Source organism: Symphodus melops, assembly GCF_947650265.1.
Source record: "Symphodus melops genome assembly, chromosome: 15".
Lineage (NCBI taxonomy): Eukaryota > Metazoa > Chordata > Actinopteri > Labriformes > Labridae > Symphodus > Symphodus melops.
In genome coordinates this window covers 16,309,560-16,328,596 of record NC_136705.1, presented here as the reverse complement: position 1 = coordinate 16,328,596, position 19,037 = coordinate 16,309,560, and the positions used below count along the sequence as shown (strand labels likewise).

Here is a 19,037-nt window from a genome sequence, read left to right as displayed (position 1 = left end):
GTGACTGTAGCATATTCAAATTAAAAAAGTGTTAGGAATAATCAAAAGCTTTTAAATATCAAACAGCTAAGAGAATTAGAGAATTAAATAATAAAAGCCAGGTAGTGCATGCAGAGGCGGAAACTTGAAGAACTAAGCCGTGTTTACACTCACTGCACTCCTGAATGGTTTACTGAGAATTTTTATACTGCTTTAAAAGCTCACCTGATCCAGGTAATAAAGGACGCGTGCAATCTCCAATATTTTGTTGACAGTCCCCTTAGTCTCGGCGATTGTCCCAAGCAGGCGTGGGTGTACTGCATTAACAGCCTCCTGCCCAAAGCAGTTTGAAGTCTGCAACAAAAACAAAAAAACCCCATTTAACTGAAGGTGTGTTTTTAGAAAATCTGCAGGAAAGGTCCAGGTCCAGGTAAATAAGGTTTATGGGAGTGAGAAAATTAGCAGTGCAGCATGCACCTCAGAACAAAAGGAAGAAGTGAAAGGAGTAGGCTGAAAAAAAATAAAGAGTAGTTGTCATGAATGTGTTTCGTTAGTGTTGTTTCCATTTCTTTTATTGAATTTACTGTTCCTTTTTAACAATGATAAATCCTTTAGAATAGAGAAAGGCAGAGAAGAAAATGTGAGCAGCCCAGTTTAATAATGTGTCAGTTCTCATGACAAAGCAATACTTGTTTGGTTTTACTCAGAGACTCATATTTATCACTGACAGATAAACACATACTGCATGCAGACAATATTGTGAGTGTGCCATTGTTGTTTCTTTTGCACAATGATGTACTGATTGAGATGATAAAATTGGTCAGGCACTACAGTTTAATATCCCTTACACGTTGTAGCATATCAACACATGTGCAGTGAAGAAACAAATGTAAAACAACCAATACTCCTAAAAATTAACATACAGGAAATACTGTCTGACTGTAAAGAAAGAGTAAAAGTGCAGTGACAGTCATTACCTGGCTGTGAAGATGTTTGAGGTAATTGAACACATCCTCTCGAATCTCATCTTCAGTCTTTTTCTTTGGAAAGAAAATCAAGGGAAATATTTTATTTTGAATATCGGAGAACATTCTCATAAGGTTTTGTAATCATGGCAGAACTGGGATTTATTGTCCACCTGGTATTGTCAACTGACCTTGATGAAGCCCTTCTTTGCCAACCCAAGAAGGATCTGGTCGTTGTGAAAACAAACCCTCAGCCCCACAGGGAGAAGTCTCTTTATAGAAGCTACTATGAGAGAGGTGTGTGTGGAATAACAGTCCCCCTTCCTCTTCATCCTCCTTTTGTCATGGTCGAACTGAGTATTGAAAAACCATGAATGGTGGTCTTAATGAGTAAAAAGTGATTCAGCTCCTGGCCATTAGCGGTCAGCAAAATGTCACAATAAGCATTTATAAACAGTGCCGACCTTGGACATGTCGTCTTTGTTGACTAAAAAAGCCAAGTTGTTGATTTCATTTTGGACCACAAAGTTCTGCTCCTCCCATTTGAAATTCTGTTGTAGCAAAAACAGGTAGAGAAAAGAAATATTTTAATCAGTTTGGAACATTCACCTAAATGGTATTATAGTTACAAGAGAAGTTAGGATTTAAAAAAAACACTTCAATGTGACATCCTCACGTGTGATTTGGCCCAGAATGTGAAGACCTCTGCCACCATGCTGAACAGCTGCTCAGCATCAGGATTTGACTCTTTTAGCCAGCTGGCTCTGAGACAGGACGGACCAAAACACATTGCATTAATATTGCAGATTTGATTCCTGCAAAGCTTCACACGCAAAATGAAAACCTCAAACTAACTAGCACTTGTGTAAATAAGCCCAAACTACAGTAGACGAATGATCATGACTGGTAAGCTAAGGTCAATAAAAACTATATTCAAATAAGTTTGACTTTCCACTAAGTCAGCAAGACTTAAAATTCCTCCTGCAGTTGTTTGCCTCGTAAAAATAAGCTCATGCACCTTGGAAGCATGCCTTACCGATTAGAATCCACAAATGGGATGAGAAGGGGGTAGAAGGCGTAAAGGTCTCGCACCAGCACAGTGAACTTCTCCTGGAGCTGCAGCTCTGCTTCAGATGTATCACACACTTCTGCTTTCATCTGCTCTTCCTCCAGCAGCACACATCCGGCCCTTTTCTTCAACTTCTCCATCAGTGGAAGAAAGTGGCTCTTTAACAGCTCGGAGTGGGCTTTACATATGATGGGCTGGGAGAAAACTGAGAGGCACAGCAGCTGTTAAATAAAGAGGAAAAGGAGAATGGAAGGCACAACTGATGCAGGATGAAGATAATAATACCTGCCAGCTGTTTCATCCAGTCACCCTGGCTAGCACCCACATGGTTGTGGATAACACGGAGGATGTGGCCAAGTAGGTCACTGGCATGTTGAGAAGTGATAGAGGTGCATATTGGGCTTTCTTGCTGTCCCTCTGGGCCCCAGTGCCACCAGAGAGACAAGTAGCTGCACAGCATGGGCAAGGTGACCTCTGTGACATGGATGTAAGGGGCCTGGCGAGCGCCGGCACCAGCGCACGCCAACTCCTCCACCTCCCCAAGGGCCTGATCCAGAGAGGGCAGGAGGGGACACATGTCCTCAGCGTGATCGGGCAGCCCCAGGTCTAAAAGAAACAGATATGGAAAACGATGCTGAGAAAAGAGAGAAGGTCAAGACACAGTGTGAGAACTATTCAACAGTCACAAGATTAAACGGACAAAAACAGACAACACATCTGCCCGCAATGGGATTTTTTTTTACTACCTTCTCTTTCAGTAGCACTCATGGTGTTGTAAATGGAATAGGGGTTGTTTTGATTATAGGAAGGCTCCAGGAAGCATGCTGGGAAAGTCCCAGTCAGAGCTGCCAGACAGGCGCCCGCTGCTGGCCTCTGCCTGTACAGAGATATTGTATTATGTCTCATCAAACTCTCTACATTTCTACTCATGTGACTTGACAGCTACTTTCTTTTCTATTTCAAGTTCAAAGATTGTTCATAATCGTTGATGCCTGTAATGCATTCATTAACAAGCTTTATACATATTTGTAAGGCCAAGCAATAAAGCTAGTCGAAGCTTATAGACATCTGAAGTATTCTCTTTCAATGATATTAATGATTACCGGTAAGTGTTATACATTATAATGTGGAAAAATGATTGAAGTGGCCTTTAAGCATGAACTACCTTACAAAATCAAAGTTGAGACGGTAAATATTGAAAACTTGACTACAAGGTGACTTTATGGTCTTGAACACAAGTTCGGAGATCACATTGAAATAAAGGCAGTACCCTTCCATGTAGATGCTGCTACTGGTGCCAAGCGAGTACAGGCTGTTGAGGATTCTGTAACAGGATACCTGGATAATCCCCACTGGAAAGACAAGGTGACCCTTTAGTCTGAGATCCATCAATGACTGACCTCAGGACAATAAGGAGGAAAGCTTGTAGCATACAGTGACAGATATGTTGACAAGCTGCAGATTAAAGAAGAAGAAGAAAAAAGGATTCCAGGCAAAGTTATGATATCAGTGAGGGTGACAATATGCTCCTGCTGCTCTGTGGCTACGATGGAGACACTTAATGAGAGCTGGTTTCAAAGACGAGGAAGGTCGGAAGTAGAGAGGAGGATGTCCCAGAGTGACTTCAGGGTTGTAAAAACAGCTGCTCATTCAACTGCGTGACATATGGATGAAATTACACCAGACTACTAAAAACATGTGGTGACAGTTTCAATTTTACTACTGTGAGATACTTGTTAATTAGCGAAGCTTACAATTGTGTACTTGGCTAGATTTTGTAGTCCTAAATGCAACTTTTTTTTTTTATTGAGGTAGTCCTTACACAGGAAGTCCTCGCCAAATTTTTGGATGCAAAGATGCCGAAAGAGCGAAGTGAGGGTGGGCAGAAGAATGGTGCTGGTGTAGCTGAGGACTTTGGCCACTCCTTTAGCCTGCTGACTCCTACTCGGAGGTAAACAGACCAAGGTCACAGAGAGGTTTTCCACTATCATTTCCAGGTCAACTGCAGCTGCCTCAAAGAACGAGTGCAGAGATGTTTGGATAGATTCGGAGGCCGATTTCATTAATGTCCTAGGACAGAGGTTGGAAGAAAATATTTAGTTCTTTGTTGACGAGGAAAAATTCTGCACAGGTTGTACATCATTCATGAAAATAAAATAAAAATATATATGTGGCTGTGTGTGTGTGTTTTCTTGTTCTAAAAATTAACATTTTCACATGAAAATATATCAAATTAAAATGTTAATGATCTCAATAAATGGTAATACAACAGCATAAAGTAAATCACTGTAAGTGGAATAATCATCCTCTAATCTAACTGCTGCAGATCCAAATGTAATCAATCTCTGCAGAGCCCAGATTCTACTTTTAGTATCATGCTTCGAAGGCATTGTCCCCTGGGAGTAAAAGTGATCAACCACAATTAGATAGCATCAGTGTATCAGTGCCTCAATTACACCAGGCGTCTCATCCTCAGACATGGCTGTGTGACACTGATGTGACCGCAGAGTGAAAACATCGATTCTGGCTGAGTGTGATTGTAGTGCCATCTAGCTACCTAGCATCCAGAGCTTGAGCCAAAACAAGGAGGCAACTTCCAACTTGAGAGGCATCGTTACCTGGGAAAACAAGCAGAGACAAGCATTTGTAACCACACAAAGAGATACGCACTAGAGACTACGCATAAACCAAAACGGGGTTAGATTCATCTCGCCAACACATTCAAACACAAAATCGTGGAACACATTTGTTTCTAAAGCTCTTTATTCACGCCTTCCTTACCGAAGAGAGAGATCCTGTGTCTCACTAGAGCTGCAAGCTTACAAAAGAGGCTGGATGTGAGGAAAAAAGACAAGTGAAATAATGCGGAGAGGGGAGTGGGGCAGATAAAACCGTCAGAAGAATGGCAGTTTAGAAAAATGAGGCTTGTTCTGTTATAAAAAAAAATACATGTCTGAATGTTGTCCCTATAACAATAGAATCTGAGAACACACAAGAACACATTGTTCCTGTGTACAAATACCTTGCAATCATCTCTTTTTCTCTTTTTGAGGCATGGCTTTGATTTCCACTTGAGCAGAGAGAAGTAGACAGGAAATACACACGATGGCTCTTCACATATTGTTCCAAAAGAGGTAGGACAACCTGTAATATTGAGTAAAGACCAACTTTACATAAACATATCCATATTCTTCTGCATTTCCCCTGACTAGCATTGAAGTTTGGTACAATAATATATTAATAAAAAAACAGTGTTAGAGCAGAACCTGCCTGATTAACCCGAGTTCTTACTGACTGACAACAATGATCTAGAGGGTAAGGATGTGAAATGTTTTGCACTTTGTTAACTCTTCTTATGAAGCTCTGGCAATTCACTGACAGACTCATGGACAGACACACAGGGAGACTCATGGACAGGGCCATGGACAGTTGTGAGGAGGAATGAGAGGGGCAGGGTGTGGACATCTGAGGCATAATTGTTCTTGGTCTCGGCTGACTTGATCTGACTCAGGGGGTCCTATCAATGAAAAATAAGCCCCTTTCACCGGTTGGCTCCTTGGAGACAGAACTAGGAGGGGATCTTTAATCAATACCCTGATGTGAACCCATACACCAACATCGATTTCCAAAATGGTTCAATAAATTACACCGCCACAATGAAAGGTTTTACTTAGAGGGATTGGCCGCTGCAACCTTTTAACAAAACTAATAAGAACACAAAAATGGAAAAAAGGCTAAAAGAGGAAGCATAAGAAAAATGCACCAGTAGAGGGCTTTATCAATGTTACCGATTTCATAGCAGAGAGTACATTTCAACCGAGTTGCTACATGTATTGATTGGAGTCAGACCTTGGAAAAAAAATGCAATAGTAGCTGTTGTGGCGCTCTCTCTCCTTTAGACATCTGTCCTCTGGCTTGCATCACCTCTGAAAAGAAAAAAAAAAAGATCAAATATTGAAGCCCATCACATTAGAAACAAAAACGCAGTTCCACTAACAGATTAGAAAAAAAAAAAGAAAAAAAAAAAAAAAGAGGGTTTTGTGTGCTTTGAGACAAGTCAGAAAGGTTCACACACTCACGCTTTGTCTGAACTATTTTGAGATGTTTCAGGTCTAAACTATCCTGACACAGACAAGGTCCAGTGATGTGTTCAAATCTTACAATAGCAGGTTTATAGTGACAGATATATTCTGGATGTGTTATGCAAACATCCTTTCACGTATCTTGTTTGGATATGAATTATTAAATGTAATTTGAATGTCGATGATAACCATCACTTTACCCAGCTCCAACATGTGCTCCTGAGCCTCCTCAGTGTAAGACAGCAGGCGCCGAAGAAGAGCGTAGCCGAAACAGTTGCCTGCACCTTGAAATTCCAACTCCCCAGACCTCCGATCCCTGTAGAAGGAGAGTTATCAAACAACTTCTCTGTTGAACGAAAGACAGCTTAAATAGGGCATAGATATTGTATCATTTAAGACAAGAATTTCAAGACAAGGTTGTGCAGTGTCATCATCGTGTTCGCTGCGTGAGCTCTATTCATGTGATGACCTGTATTTGAAGGTAAAGGGTAACAAAAAAGAAAAGAGACAGGGATCTGGTTCTGTGATTGCGCTGTGACATGAAAATGGGACTCATTGCTACCCACCTTGAACACGCCACGCAGTAATCACATTGCCCCCTGCAATCACAAGCTCATTCTGTGCTCACCTCCACACAGTGTATCCATTAAGCTGCAGAAACTTGAGGATATCTTGGGCCCTCTCTCTGAACTTGGTTTTTTCCTTAGCACTCAGGGTGTCATAGGGTACAAACATTGAATGGCCACCCCCTCCTGGGAGCAGAAATGGGTCAAACACTTTGCAATTTTGATATTTTTTCTGTGCACTATGAGACGAGAGCACTTCAAAAACAAAATAGGACAGTCATTGACACCATGGTGTGGTACCTTTACTCTCCAGCTCTAACTTCTTCCTCTTAGCCCAGGCATTGTGGTAGTTCTCAGCCAACTGTTCAGACATAGCCTACGGATCCGAAAATGAAACACAAGAGGAAATTACTTTTGTTTTGCTGCAGAATCATTACAAGGTGTTTAAACAATGGCTAATAAGATCATCACCTTCCAATTGCCTTTTAAAGCTACATCGATTAATCCTTAGGAACCAAGAGTGTAGCTCCAGATTTCTCAAACAAGGAAATCGCTTTTCTACAGGAAAATGTATCAAAGGAAAATGTGTCTTGTATGCAGGAGCAGCCAAACAGATTATGTATTTTTTATAAACATAAGAATAGTCCACAGAGTTCAGCTGAATGTCATGCTACTATGTTACCATGCTGTGTTAAAGGGTATTATAAAACGTAAGAAACAGTCTGCTAAAGGACAGTAACTGCACAGATTGCTTGTCTGGTAATGACTGCTATGAAAATGCTGGGGATTTAAAAAATAGCCATCAGTCCAAACAAAAAAAACCAAAACAATCAGCAGTCTATTGTTAGACAGGCACAGAAAATAGTGTCTGATGATCCCACATCACAATCAGAATAGCTCCCGCTCTGACCGTCTGGTATGATTCAGGGTCCCTCAGAGCAGACTCAACTGTATTTCTGATAATGTCCGACCCTTACAGGTAATTTAGGCTGTTGGCCATGGGACTAATGTGCCCTCGATATCACATGTGTATGTGGAAACTGATTTTTTATTTTCCTGTTAAGTATGTAGCGTGTGTGATTTTATTGTCTGCGGAACTGCAGGATAAAGGGAACACAACACATTTCAATAAGGTGGCATTGTAGTTTATCTGATCTTATCAAGTCTACTGTGATGAAAATATGTCGGTAATGGCAGCACAGTTAAAATAACTTTCCCAACTTTCTTTTTAATGGCGGTGAAAATCTGTTCTGCCAGATTGTATCAAGGGTTGTGTCTGAATAGTTTAACTGCTATTGTTAAGAAGAAGTTTACCAGAAAGAAACATTTTGAACGATTCAAACGTGCAGCATAACTTGACTACCTCTTTGCAGTAATACACAATATTACTGATAACAGGCTAGCTTTGCCCCTTCTGCAGACAATTGGCTGGCTAGAAGCAAATTTGTATTGGGGTGCCAGGTAGCCCAGTGGCTATTTCGCGTGCCCTATGTTTAGAGGCAATAGACGTCATCGCAGCGGCCGTGGACTCAAATCTGACCTCGGCCCTTTGCTGCATGTCATCCCCCAATCTCTCCTCTCTACAGCTATCCAATCCACTAAAGGCAAAAAAAGATATTTGCAAAAAAAAAAAGAAAAAAAGAAAAAGAAAAGGCGAGCAATGTTTTTACTGTGATGATCGTAGAGGCAGTCGCTTACACAATGGTCCCATGATAAGGTGATGCTGCTCATGTCCAAAGATTTGGGGCTAAAAGTTGACGCTCCTTCAAAAGACAGCTACAGTAGGAGATACAAAAGACAAACTTCAGTTAGATGAGGTTCAGATCAATTTGGTGGGTGAAATTACTTTGACTAAAAGATGCGCTGAATGAGGCACGCTGTACCTGTCCAGACTGAGAGACTCTGCGTGAACAGGTATGTGAACCAAATGCCTCTCCATCTTTAGTCCTCTCTATCGTCCATCCAAAGGCGAGCATGCTCTTTATTGTCTCCTTAATGGCCCAGCGGTATGCCTCCTTCTCCTGAGACACTCAGAATTAGAGAGAAACTTTGAGTTGAAACTCAACATAGCCTTTCATCACAGGACAGCAGAGCAGAAAAAAAAAACTAGCCTGAACTCTTTTTGGATTTCAAAAAGTTAAAGAAGTGCTGTCCAATCGAATACACAAAGGACCATAGACCAAGGCATTTTAATCTTTTATGTTACATACACCACATTTGTTATGCAAGGGGGTTCCCTGGGATTTGTCAGTTCACTGCTTCCTTTCTGAATTCTCACACGCACACAATAAAAACTGACTTCTCAGTCTACCTTCTCAGCCAGAGCCCTGTATGGCTTGAGGAGAGGATGAACCTTAGTGTTCTCACAGAGCTGCTCCCCATGAACCCAACCATTGGAAAACTGACAGACAAAACACAGAGATTCAGACAACAAAAAAAAAAACATTAAAAAAGGAGCCATTAAATCATTTTAAGTCATTAAAATATGTTCAAAGCAGCATGCTAACTCAACCACACCACTTAGATGCTTGTTTTTTTTGGGGTTCCCTTTTCAACATTAACGCTCCTTTAATAGGCTGTTCAGATTGGAGGAATAATTACTGTGATACTACCTTGTCCAGTGACCACTTCTCGTGAGTGTGCTCTGCATACTTATTAACCACGAACTCCAGTCTCTCTGGCACTGACACACTAGCAAAGAGGGGAATATTACACACCACTTAGCTCTACAGTATCTTAAAACATCCAGATACAACTGCTCATTGTTATTGAAAAAGATTTGTCAAGAGCAACATGATGATATTGTTCATTTTCAGACCATGTGCAATTTGAATTTTGTCAAACTCTTTACACCTGAAATTCTTTTAGAATAGACCTGGTCAGTGTCTGTTCATTGCCATGTGCTATAATGTGTTATTTATAAATGTCCCTGGTCACTAACTTACTTGGCCGTATCTACAGGCTGAGGTTCAAAGGGTCCTTCGGTGTCTGTGGAGATTTTTCTCTCACTATGAGGCGTGCAGCTTGAGTCCATGTGGTCAGGAGGAAGGGCCTTAGCTACAGCAGCTAGGCTTTGAACACAGAGTCGGAATAACTGAGGCTCGTAGGGCTGTGGAGTTTAAAAAGGAAAGTGGGTTCATGGGTACTCGGTGAGAAGGGATGAAGAAAAACAGACAGCATCTGAGAAAATGATGAAAGAAGGGAAAGCAGGACTTTATAAGAAGGACATCAAGTTTAGAGTTGTGGGTTGTTGGTAAACAATGCAACAATCTAGTGAGCTCCCAGTATCTAGAAAATATGATGTTCCTGTTTAGTTTTTTCTCGTCACACACATTTACAAGATAGCAGGTGCACACATGAGAGTACTGCGTTTGAAAGGACGGATGTGTTTCAGAACCAGTTTATATGCATAGCAACAACCTGTTCTCACTCAGAACATTATCAAACAAGAAGAATTGGCACTGCATCTCTACAATCTTTGCGACAAAGAAACTGTTTGAGTGAAAGCAATGTGTGCACAAGTCTGAGTCGGACAAACTTAATCAGCTGGAAAAATAAAAACAGAGTATTCTATTTAAATGTAACATTGGATTACTGCACATTGCTGCTGCTGTAGAAAAACTTCCACTGAAACATTCAAATTAGATAGATAGGCACTGGAATATGATTTGTTTTTGTGTTTACGCCGGTATTTGAAGAACCCGATTAAGATACTTATTTGTTGGGGGGAATATTGCTTAACAAAAGTTGATTCTTGAATCAAATCATTCCCACATCTAGATAAAGCACTAAGGCCAAATAATCTGTGTATCATCTGTGAATGAAATGATATCATTGTAGAATATAGATGTTACAGAACGTGATGATACGTCGGTATGTAATTAAGTTCACATGGTTTTCCTTCCTACACTACACAGAATAGAGTCTATGATGTTTCATTGAAACTGTAAATCGATAAAAAGTGTAACATACAGTACATCATATAAGCCGAGCATAAGTCAGTTTGTTATATATATATTTCTCCCTGTAAGCTGCACAATTCTCTGCATCATTGACTGTGGACTCGGTTTTTTTGTGGCTGTTGGATGAGGGTCTGGAATGAGAAAGGATCGACCTTGCGCACTCTTTGATGTTTTCATGTTCTGAATCAGTCAATGAAGTGCCAGAAGTGTCAGAAATATGCTGGTGCACACTTACAGTGAACTGAGAAAAGGCTTAGCAACTTTGTTTGGAGTGAATGTTTCATACCGGGATATGAAAAATTAATTTGTAATCTCAAGTGTGCTATATCTTCCTCCACTTCTCCTTTTTGAGAAGTACACTAAGGAAGAAAATCAAATATGCATTTTGCTGTTTCTCCTGAAATAAACTTTGAGGGGGGCTGGAGAAAAAGTAAAGTGACATTAACTCGACCCCAGGATGGCGCTGTCAAAAAATAAAAATAGGGGTAAGACTTTCTTGGTGCTATTGAATAAATGCAGATTGAAAAATCTCTTGACTGGCACAGCTGTTCAGTGTGGTTTACCTTCTTTGCCAAGGCCTTAAACACACCCCAGAACAGCTTTCTGGAAAGGTGGAGCTCCTCTTCAGAGGCAGAACCCTGGTCATCCTGCCCTCCTGCTTGCGAGTAGTATTTCCACCTTTGCTCATAATGACAGGTCAAGAGCTGGTGGATGAAAGTGCAGGTCAAAGTCAACACAATTATTTGTGTAATCAACCATCTGTAAAGATTCTGTGATACACTGCCACTGCTGTGTCCACCTTTAGTGGCATCTTGCTGTTGTCTGTGAGCTTGGGAACGTCGAAGACCAGGCGTCTGAGAAGAGTCTGCATCATAGATGGTTGGAGTTTACTGAGGACAGCAATGAGTGCAGAATTAGTCACAGGAGCAGAGACACACAAAGACATGCACAAGCAGACACATACACACATAGATGAATAATCCTATGAGTGATTAACATCTCTCAGAAGAGTTACACAAATAACTGAGAAAATGCCACAGGCTTGATGTTAATTAATTTAACATTTTGATTGAATTTGGTCAATTAAATTGGAATTGGGCGAAAACGGTCTTTAAAGTGATTCATTAAAATATAATGAGTTCGAATGAGACTATATTGGTGTGTTAGCGATAGCTGATGTGACAAGCTCTAGCCCTACTGGTTAGACAGACAATAAACACAAGGTTAAAAAAAGGAAACTTGAGTTTAAAAAAAAACAAACAAAAAAAACACCCTGGGACAGCAACAGCAAAAACTATTTTCAAGTGTTACAAGCAGGAGACAACGTGAAGTCTATAGGTTACATCACCTGGCTTAATAAAAACCCTAACTACCTGCACACAGCCAACAAACAATCCTCGATAGTGTCTTGCTGAGCCTTGGTCAGACTGAGAGCCCGGGAGAGGTTATAGATTGCCTGGATGAGAGCATCCACCAGTGAGGCATGGTCCTCAACAGCACAGAGGAGAGCTGAACACTTGGTGAGCAAAGGAAGAACAGATGTACACAAGTATCTGTTGAGGGCCAAGGCCATATCAGTGGATCCTAAGTCAGCCTGCAATGGAAAGAAGAGTGGTCACAATTTCACAACCCAGTTAACTAAGTGGAACTAAACAGACCATACTGAATGTGGAGGCAGCAAGAGAATGCAGAATATGATCAGAAAAAAAACAAGCCAGTCGAACATTTAGTATGTCTGACTTTACTGTGGGGATTGGAGATTGAAGTTGGGGTGGAACTAGGATTTGTCTCACTCCTATGAGGTTGCACTGGTTGTCACGAACAGGTGAACAGGGAAAGAAAATACGCATTTTGTGTTCTCACAGTGTCAAGAGACACGGCTGCCTGAAGGTCGGGCAGAAAGCCAACTTGAACTAGGTGGAGAAGAAAATTCTGGTTCTCGATGCCGTAAACCCGGTCCAGAAACAGGACCATGGCTGCTTTGTGGTCAGGACAGAACACTGTAGAGAGGTCTGGCTCAATCAGCTGACCATCTGGACAAACGAAGGAAAGGTAAAGATTCGCATTTAATGACCATAAAAGTAATATTGAAATACAGCATATTGTACATTTCCTATCTTGAGCTGAGCCCATGTTTGATTGTCTGAGGATTAAAATGAATCCCTCTTACTCAACTACAGTGCTCATGGTGTACAGCATGTTGACATTCAAAGGAGCTGTGTTATCAAAAAAAACAATCTCTGAGCTAAAATAAACCAAAGAAGACAAATGCAGCGACAGCAGATTCATGTGTGATCTGTGTTTCATATTAGATCAGTCAAAAAGCTCACTTTACCTTTATCCACTGAAGGGATTTCAAAGGAAATGCTGATGACTCCATCAAGGTCCTGGATGGGAATGAGTGACCTGAGAATGGCCCTGATACGGATAGCTTCTCCTTTGCCCCCTTGAATCAACTGTGCAACAATTCCGAACATAACCAGTCAGTCAATCACAGCACAAAAAATAGATGACTGAGGGTCACAGTAAAGAATGGTTCAGTTTGATACAAGATTTGTAAAGACGTATGGTTATAGACGTTTATTTAATTGCGTCTTCAGCCCATTTCCGTGGTGAAGATGTTTTTGTTGACAAAGATAAGAAACGGGGAAACGATTAGTTATCTGAAAAGCTTTCTATTAGTTCTTGTGGATTTATGTCCTGCCAGTATTGTTTCTTTGTTATTTGTCATGTGGCAAAAAAATAGATTTGACCTTTGAAGGGTTTAATGAATTTTTATGACTTCAGTAAAGCATTTCCTTTTGCCTTTTTGTTTTCAAAGAATTGACACCAAAATTGCCTCATCTTGTTTTGCCTTTGCAACCTTTAAAAAAGGCCTTTTTCTCGCATCAGCCACATGCACACACGCACGCTCATCCCTCCAGCAGACCTATAGTTTGTGTCTTTCTGACACAAATCCTGACAGGATTAAGCCAATTACTCTGTATGACAAATTGAATATATGGAATACATATATGGAATATGCTATACGCTATCTTCTACCATAATGCAGTAAGCTTGAAATAGGTCAGTATCAGGGTTCAGTCTGTCTGGTTAATACTGTGAAATGTATAAAATTAGTAAATCTGTTTATTACCACAAACACACAAGTAAAGCAGATAGACTGGGATGTACAGAACACAAAAGTGCAGTGAGGGTGCAGCATTAGACTTTCTGTGGGGTGGGGGGAAAACACTTACATGCATCTCAGGCGCGCAGCGACCCAGCAAGTCAATAAGAGCCGAGTAGAAGGTCATGATGGCATGCCCCATGTGAATGAGGTCATCATCATCGTCCTGGACCACATCTCTGTTACAGGAAACAATCATAATGAGCCTGAAGCTTGTCATGAACCTAAATAAATCATTGAGGATATTTAGCAGAATCAAGTGATTGAATTTCACGAAAGAAAAGCAGCCGGTGAGCTGAGAAAGAGAAGATCTGTCTCGTCAAATTTTATTTTAAAGTTCAGCCACAATGAAAAGAGATGCAAACAGAGCAGCAGCCAGATCCATCCATATATATATATATATATATATATATATATATATATATACACACACACACATATACAAGTTCAATGAAATTTAAATATATAATATAAATTTCTATAATATATAATATACAAGATTCAAGCAGATTATTAGTAAACATCACACAGAAAAACATGAATTGTCAGTTTCTCAACCTTATTCAATCATTTGATATTTGTATAGTAGTAACCCCAGTTGTTTTGTTTGTACCACAAAGCAACTAAAACTAATAACTTGTTACACTGAAAGTAATTTTGTACACATCATTTACTTCCCATAAATATGTAAATGTGTGTCTGCACACTGCACTGCTCTACTCAACCTCTAGTACTGACAGTGTTCTGTTGGACTGGTACATGGCGCAGGGTCCATCCATTGAAGGGTCCTCTGAGATCCTGATGGCTTCCTCCATGGCTGCGAGGAGACCGTTTCCACCATCTCCTCGCAGGGCCGGGCCAAAACACTCAGGCCGACGAATCAACAGTTTTAACACCACGTAAGCATTTTCCTCTACACTCTCACCTATAGGTCAGAAAAAGGTGAAGAAGATAAACACTTACCATTTGTGAGCTGGAAAGCGAAGTCATTTGTTTGTAACATATTTCTCGTGCATTCAATCCATACAAAATGAAGTTTGTTAGCTGAGAACTAAAAAAAATCTAAATACAAACAGCTCATAGACTGTCTAGAAAGAGGTAGGGTTGAAACTAGTAAAAGTCACTTGGTATGGAATACCAGGGCTGAACTGTCTTCACCATCAAAGTCAAGGTCAATCGGAACAGACGCCTTCAGGGTACTGCTTCCGAGTAAGAAAAATCAATACATGAAAAATCAGAAGGGTTAATTACCTCCATCACAGATAGCTCACTTAATTGGGGGCATACAGTCACGCAACTTCTCGTGCCTTTTAACTTTGTCATTTAGTGACTATTTTACTACTGAAGCAATAAACTCCCTGAAAAGGTCAAAAAAAAATATGGTTCGGTAAATTATCTAAATTGATCACTGTCCGAGAGACTAATTTTAATAAAAAATGTAAAAAGAAATAATGAATTTCTTTCTGCAATTTGACAGTGACAAGTTTTGGCAAGCAACTACAAAGTAAAGAAAATTCTTAAGGGCAGGAACTGACAGGTTACCATTACAGAAAACAGCAGAGCGGAGAAAATCAACATAACGCTCGCCCTCCACAGGATTCCATCCAATATCAGGATAGCCTTTAGCCACGAGCATCTGACAGCTTTGGAGACCACAGTCAGCAAGGTAATGCACCACCTGGACAGAAAATATCACGAGGTTGACTTCAACCACAGTGCAAATAATGCGGAACGGAAAATAATAAATGTGATCCTCGAGCAACTCTTACGTCTTAACGTGAGCTCTTCTTCAAAAGCTGTACTCATTAAAGTGATGCACACGAGTGTAATCAGAGAGCGTCAAATATACAGAGAGTTTCTAATCATCATCAGAGCCACTTCAAAGACCTACTCAGCAGCTTTTTCTCTAGAAAGTTAAATAAAGACTGAAACAAAAGACAAAAGTAATGCTATTCAATCATCACTTGTGATAGTGTGCGGTAACTTGCAGTGTAGGTATGTACTGTATAGTCACCAGTGGGTACAAGCAGCTAATGTACACACTTCAACCTTCAATAAATAATTAGAAATAATTAAATTGGCAGACTACTTTTCTATGCTTGGCATGATAAAGACTGAACAGCATTATTGTGAAGGAGGATACAGAATGTGAACTAACCTTCTCTAGGTCTGGTTCCTTCAGCGCTAATGCCAGTTCATTATTATCCATTACAGATGCTGCTGCCACATCCAGAGGAGTGGCTCCCCGCATGGATGGTGAAGCTGAGGGAAATAGGAGGGTGAAAACAATCTGAACATAACTCATAAACTATATATTAAAGATGTTTGGGTTTCTAATCAGAAGGTCAAGAGTGTAAAACCTCCAAAGTCAAATCACTTAAAATTGAACTTTAGACAAGAGCGAGTAAATGAGAAAATGATTTTATTTGCAATGCAAGACAAGGTCCTGGCAAAGAGAGTAAGAGCCAATAACTCACATAATATGTGTAGATCAATCCAACAGATGTGAAATAGATTCTTCCTTCCACAAACTACCTCAGCAGAACATTTTTGGTGTTTCAGGTTTTTAAAACTCTATCCATCCTTCAAACAGCCATAAAAACTTTAGCCTCATAAATTTCCAGAGAGTTTAATCAATATTTCTCAAAAAGTTTTGGAAGAAGTGTATACTTCTAGCGTTAAACAATTGATGACGTTTATGGTATAGGGAAACTTCACAGTGCATTCTTTGGAGTTCCTGTTACTGTCTTTTTGCACCGCTTACACATAAACAAAGAAGAGGAAAACAAGAGGATAACAATTACCAAGTCCAACACTGCTGTTTTCAAGCAGGTATCTGAGATGATCAAACAGGGCTCCCTGGTTGTAACGGCTAATGCGGCAAAAATAACAGAGGAAACGACAGCAGCTGGCCACCATCTTGGGAAAGGTGATCTCCTAACAAAAGGAAGTGAAAGCATGGCAACAAAGAGAAGTAAAATGTGAGGAGGCAGATTCTGGAGAAATATACTGATAGCACTGCATTAATTGTTTTCTCATTTCTTGATTTAACTAAATATCCCCCAGAATATGGACTGTAGAATATAGTTGTTTTTGTAGAAGTACAACACACTTTTTCTCCACATTATCATCATGAATTTTTATGCATCTCTAACCTTTAATTCTCCTTCTCCCAAGACATTGACCATCACCTCCATCACGGTCTCATGCATCCCCAAAGCCCTCATTAGATTAGGGTGCTGGTAAAACACTTTGTTATTCATGATGTCTCTGCACAAAAAAGGGCACAACAGAAACGTTTAACACCAGACAGAACATTAAGGTATTTGTTAGAAATTAATTTTCTAATTCACAAAAAAATCAAGACGTCACAGATAATGCAAATATGTGTTACACTACAAATCTCCTACCCTAGCTTTCTGATCATCAGCCTCTCCTCTTCCTTCCCCATTCGGACACTGAGGAGGGAACGGATTTGGCTCAGTGAGGAGAGGAGTGACATGGTGTCCTCTTCTGAAGTCTGGCTGATTGTATAGGCTCTGGAGAGGGGTCCGGCCATTTGGCCCTCGAGGCCCTGATACTGGCGATGCAGCAATGTGAATACGGCTCTTACAAGTTCAGGGTCCTCCATCTCAGTCTCTTGGGCCCAATGCACCATTGTCTCAGAGATGAGCTTTTTTAGGCACTCTGAGGAAGCACCAACAAGTCACAGCTAAAAATGACAGTAGAGGAAGTCGAACCCTAATGCATTTGATCTAAAATCAAAAGTCCTTCAACAGCAGAAAAGTCCCTGGGTAAAGTAAAACATTTTCTCTCTGACACTTCAAACTCTCATATACAGAGAACCGCACTATCTTTCAGTATATTACTGTTCCTGAATAAAGAATGTTGTGAGATCCTATTTACAGGTAAATTAAAAGTGAGTGCAAAGAAAACGATTAAATACAGTCAAAGAGAGAGAACAGTTTATAAATACAAAAGAAGAATATATATATATATATATATATATATATATATATAAACCACTCACTGGCACTCTGAAGCCTACTCTCATCTACTTCTATGGCCGTCTTCTTCAACCCAAGGACACTTCCCACCAGACTGAGAAGTCGATCCTTTACTGACATCTCAGCAACCTCTTCATCCTCTGCTTCGTTTTCCATTTCAATGCCTGCACAATAAAAGTCAATAGGAGTAGACTTTTCAGTTGAAATTGATAGTAATGCCTTTTCCGGTCTTTTTTTCATAATTCTCTGACTTGATAAGGATTAATTATGAATTAGTTAAAGAGAAAAACTTTTTTCCAACCGCAGTGTGTGTTCAGAAGGTGATGAAAGTCTTGCAGGAGTTGTTGAATTTCAACTGGACAGGGACAGTTCTCCTGCTGCTCATCATCTCTGAAGCCCAGCAGCATGTTGATCTACAGACAGGTCATTAGAAGTAATCACGATAAACTTACAGTTCTGTCAAAGCCTTTTCTCGCCGTTTCCTTTCTCTCTTCTTTTAGTGTGCAAAAACAAAGATCAAAGCTCCTGTGAAGGCTATGAAAGTCGTTTGGCTAAGTTGAGTAAAGGGATTTGTTGTCAGACAGTTGCTTCCCCTATTTACTGCACACCTACCCAAACACATGTGGGTTGGATAAAGGGAGAGCGAGCTGGTGCACAGATCCAGAGTGATGTGGCTTTTCCTCCTGGTCTGTCATGGATGTAGTCTACACGACTTATGCTCATTGTCATTCGCTGGCAATGCAATCATCATTGTGTTTTTGTGCTACATACTCCTGCCTCGCTATAGAGTAGTAGGGTTTGCCCTCAGTATTCTAATCTGCAGTGTTGTAACTCCCTGCAACCTGACTGGTCACTATTTAAGACAAACTAAATCAAAGTCATCGCTGATGATTTTAGCCATTTTAGATCATAAATCGGCATCAGTATAATTTTCAGTTTGTTTCATAACCACACCTCACAGGAGCTTACATCGAACTACATTGTGATGACTGAAAACATAAAAAAATACTATTTTAGTCAGTATGACCTGCTCCTGCGGAGGAGAGCGGAACTCCTTGGTCTTGCGTGCAGTGAGAGCGGCCGACATGTTCAGCGCTTGCATGACCTGGTTGTAGCGAAAGCGTTGGTTTTCCTGCAGTTGACCCACAAAGGTGTCAGAGAAGGCAATCACAGACTCGACCCTGTGGCGCACTTGGCAGTCACACAGGAAGGACAGAAGATAACAGAGCTGGGGAAGG

At 40.5% G+C, this 19,037-nt stretch overlaps 1 protein-coding gene across 4 annotated transcripts in view; it reads right to left on the bottom strand.

The window, feature by feature from the left end:
* Window positions 1-19,037, bottom strand: part of ryr2b (ryanodine receptor 2b (cardiac)) — a 56,765-nt gene that overhangs the window by 20,270 nt on the left and 17,458 nt on the right. For all 4 annotated transcript variants that reach the window (XM_079363408.1, XM_079363410.1, XM_079363409.1 and 1 more), the window contains 37 exons: window positions 18,827-19,027; window positions 18,101-18,212; window positions 17,823-17,963; window positions 17,203-17,479; window positions 16,948-17,062; window positions 16,597-16,729; window positions 15,951-16,054; window positions 15,335-15,470; window positions 14,531-14,717; window positions 13,863-13,971; window positions 12,959-13,079; window positions 12,487-12,656; window positions 11,997-12,217; window positions 11,423-11,513; window positions 11,187-11,327; window positions 9,607-9,770; window positions 9,274-9,352; window positions 8,973-9,062; window positions 8,545-8,682; window positions 8,360-8,437; window positions 6,962-7,037; window positions 6,724-6,847; window positions 6,296-6,411; window positions 5,863-5,939; window positions 5,036-5,157; window positions 4,795-4,844; window positions 4,571-4,631; window positions 3,836-4,083; window positions 3,284-3,365; window positions 2,760-2,890; window positions 2,299-2,619; window positions 1,981-2,218; window positions 1,621-1,708; window positions 1,409-1,495; window positions 1,136-1,297; window positions 957-1,019; window positions 205-333 (listed from right to left, as the gene is read on the bottom strand). In XM_079363408.1, the coding sequence (XP_079219534.1) occupies window positions 205-333; window positions 957-1,019; window positions 1,136-1,297; window positions 1,409-1,495; window positions 1,621-1,708; window positions 1,981-2,218; window positions 2,299-2,619; window positions 2,760-2,890; window positions 3,284-3,365; window positions 3,836-4,083; window positions 4,571-4,631; window positions 4,795-4,844; window positions 5,036-5,157; window positions 5,863-5,939; window positions 6,296-6,411; window positions 6,724-6,847; window positions 6,962-7,037; window positions 8,360-8,437; window positions 8,545-8,682; window positions 8,973-9,062; window positions 9,274-9,352; window positions 9,607-9,770; window positions 11,187-11,327; window positions 11,423-11,513; window positions 11,997-12,217; window positions 12,487-12,656; window positions 12,959-13,079; window positions 13,863-13,971; window positions 14,531-14,717; window positions 15,335-15,470; window positions 15,951-16,054; window positions 16,597-16,729; window positions 16,948-17,062; window positions 17,203-17,479; window positions 17,823-17,963; window positions 18,101-18,212; window positions 18,827-19,027 (4,983 nt within the window). The remainder of the gene's footprint in view (window positions 1-204; window positions 334-956; window positions 1,020-1,135; window positions 1,298-1,408; window positions 1,496-1,620; window positions 1,709-1,980; window positions 2,219-2,298; window positions 2,620-2,759; window positions 2,891-3,283; window positions 3,366-3,835; window positions 4,084-4,570; window positions 4,632-4,794; window positions 4,845-5,035; window positions 5,158-5,862; window positions 5,940-6,295; window positions 6,412-6,723; window positions 6,848-6,961; window positions 7,038-8,359; window positions 8,438-8,544; window positions 8,683-8,972; window positions 9,063-9,273; window positions 9,353-9,606; window positions 9,771-11,186; window positions 11,328-11,422; window positions 11,514-11,996; window positions 12,218-12,486; window positions 12,657-12,958; window positions 13,080-13,862; window positions 13,972-14,530; window positions 14,718-15,334; window positions 15,471-15,950; window positions 16,055-16,596; window positions 16,730-16,947; window positions 17,063-17,202; window positions 17,480-17,822; window positions 17,964-18,100; window positions 18,213-18,826; window positions 19,028-19,037) is intronic.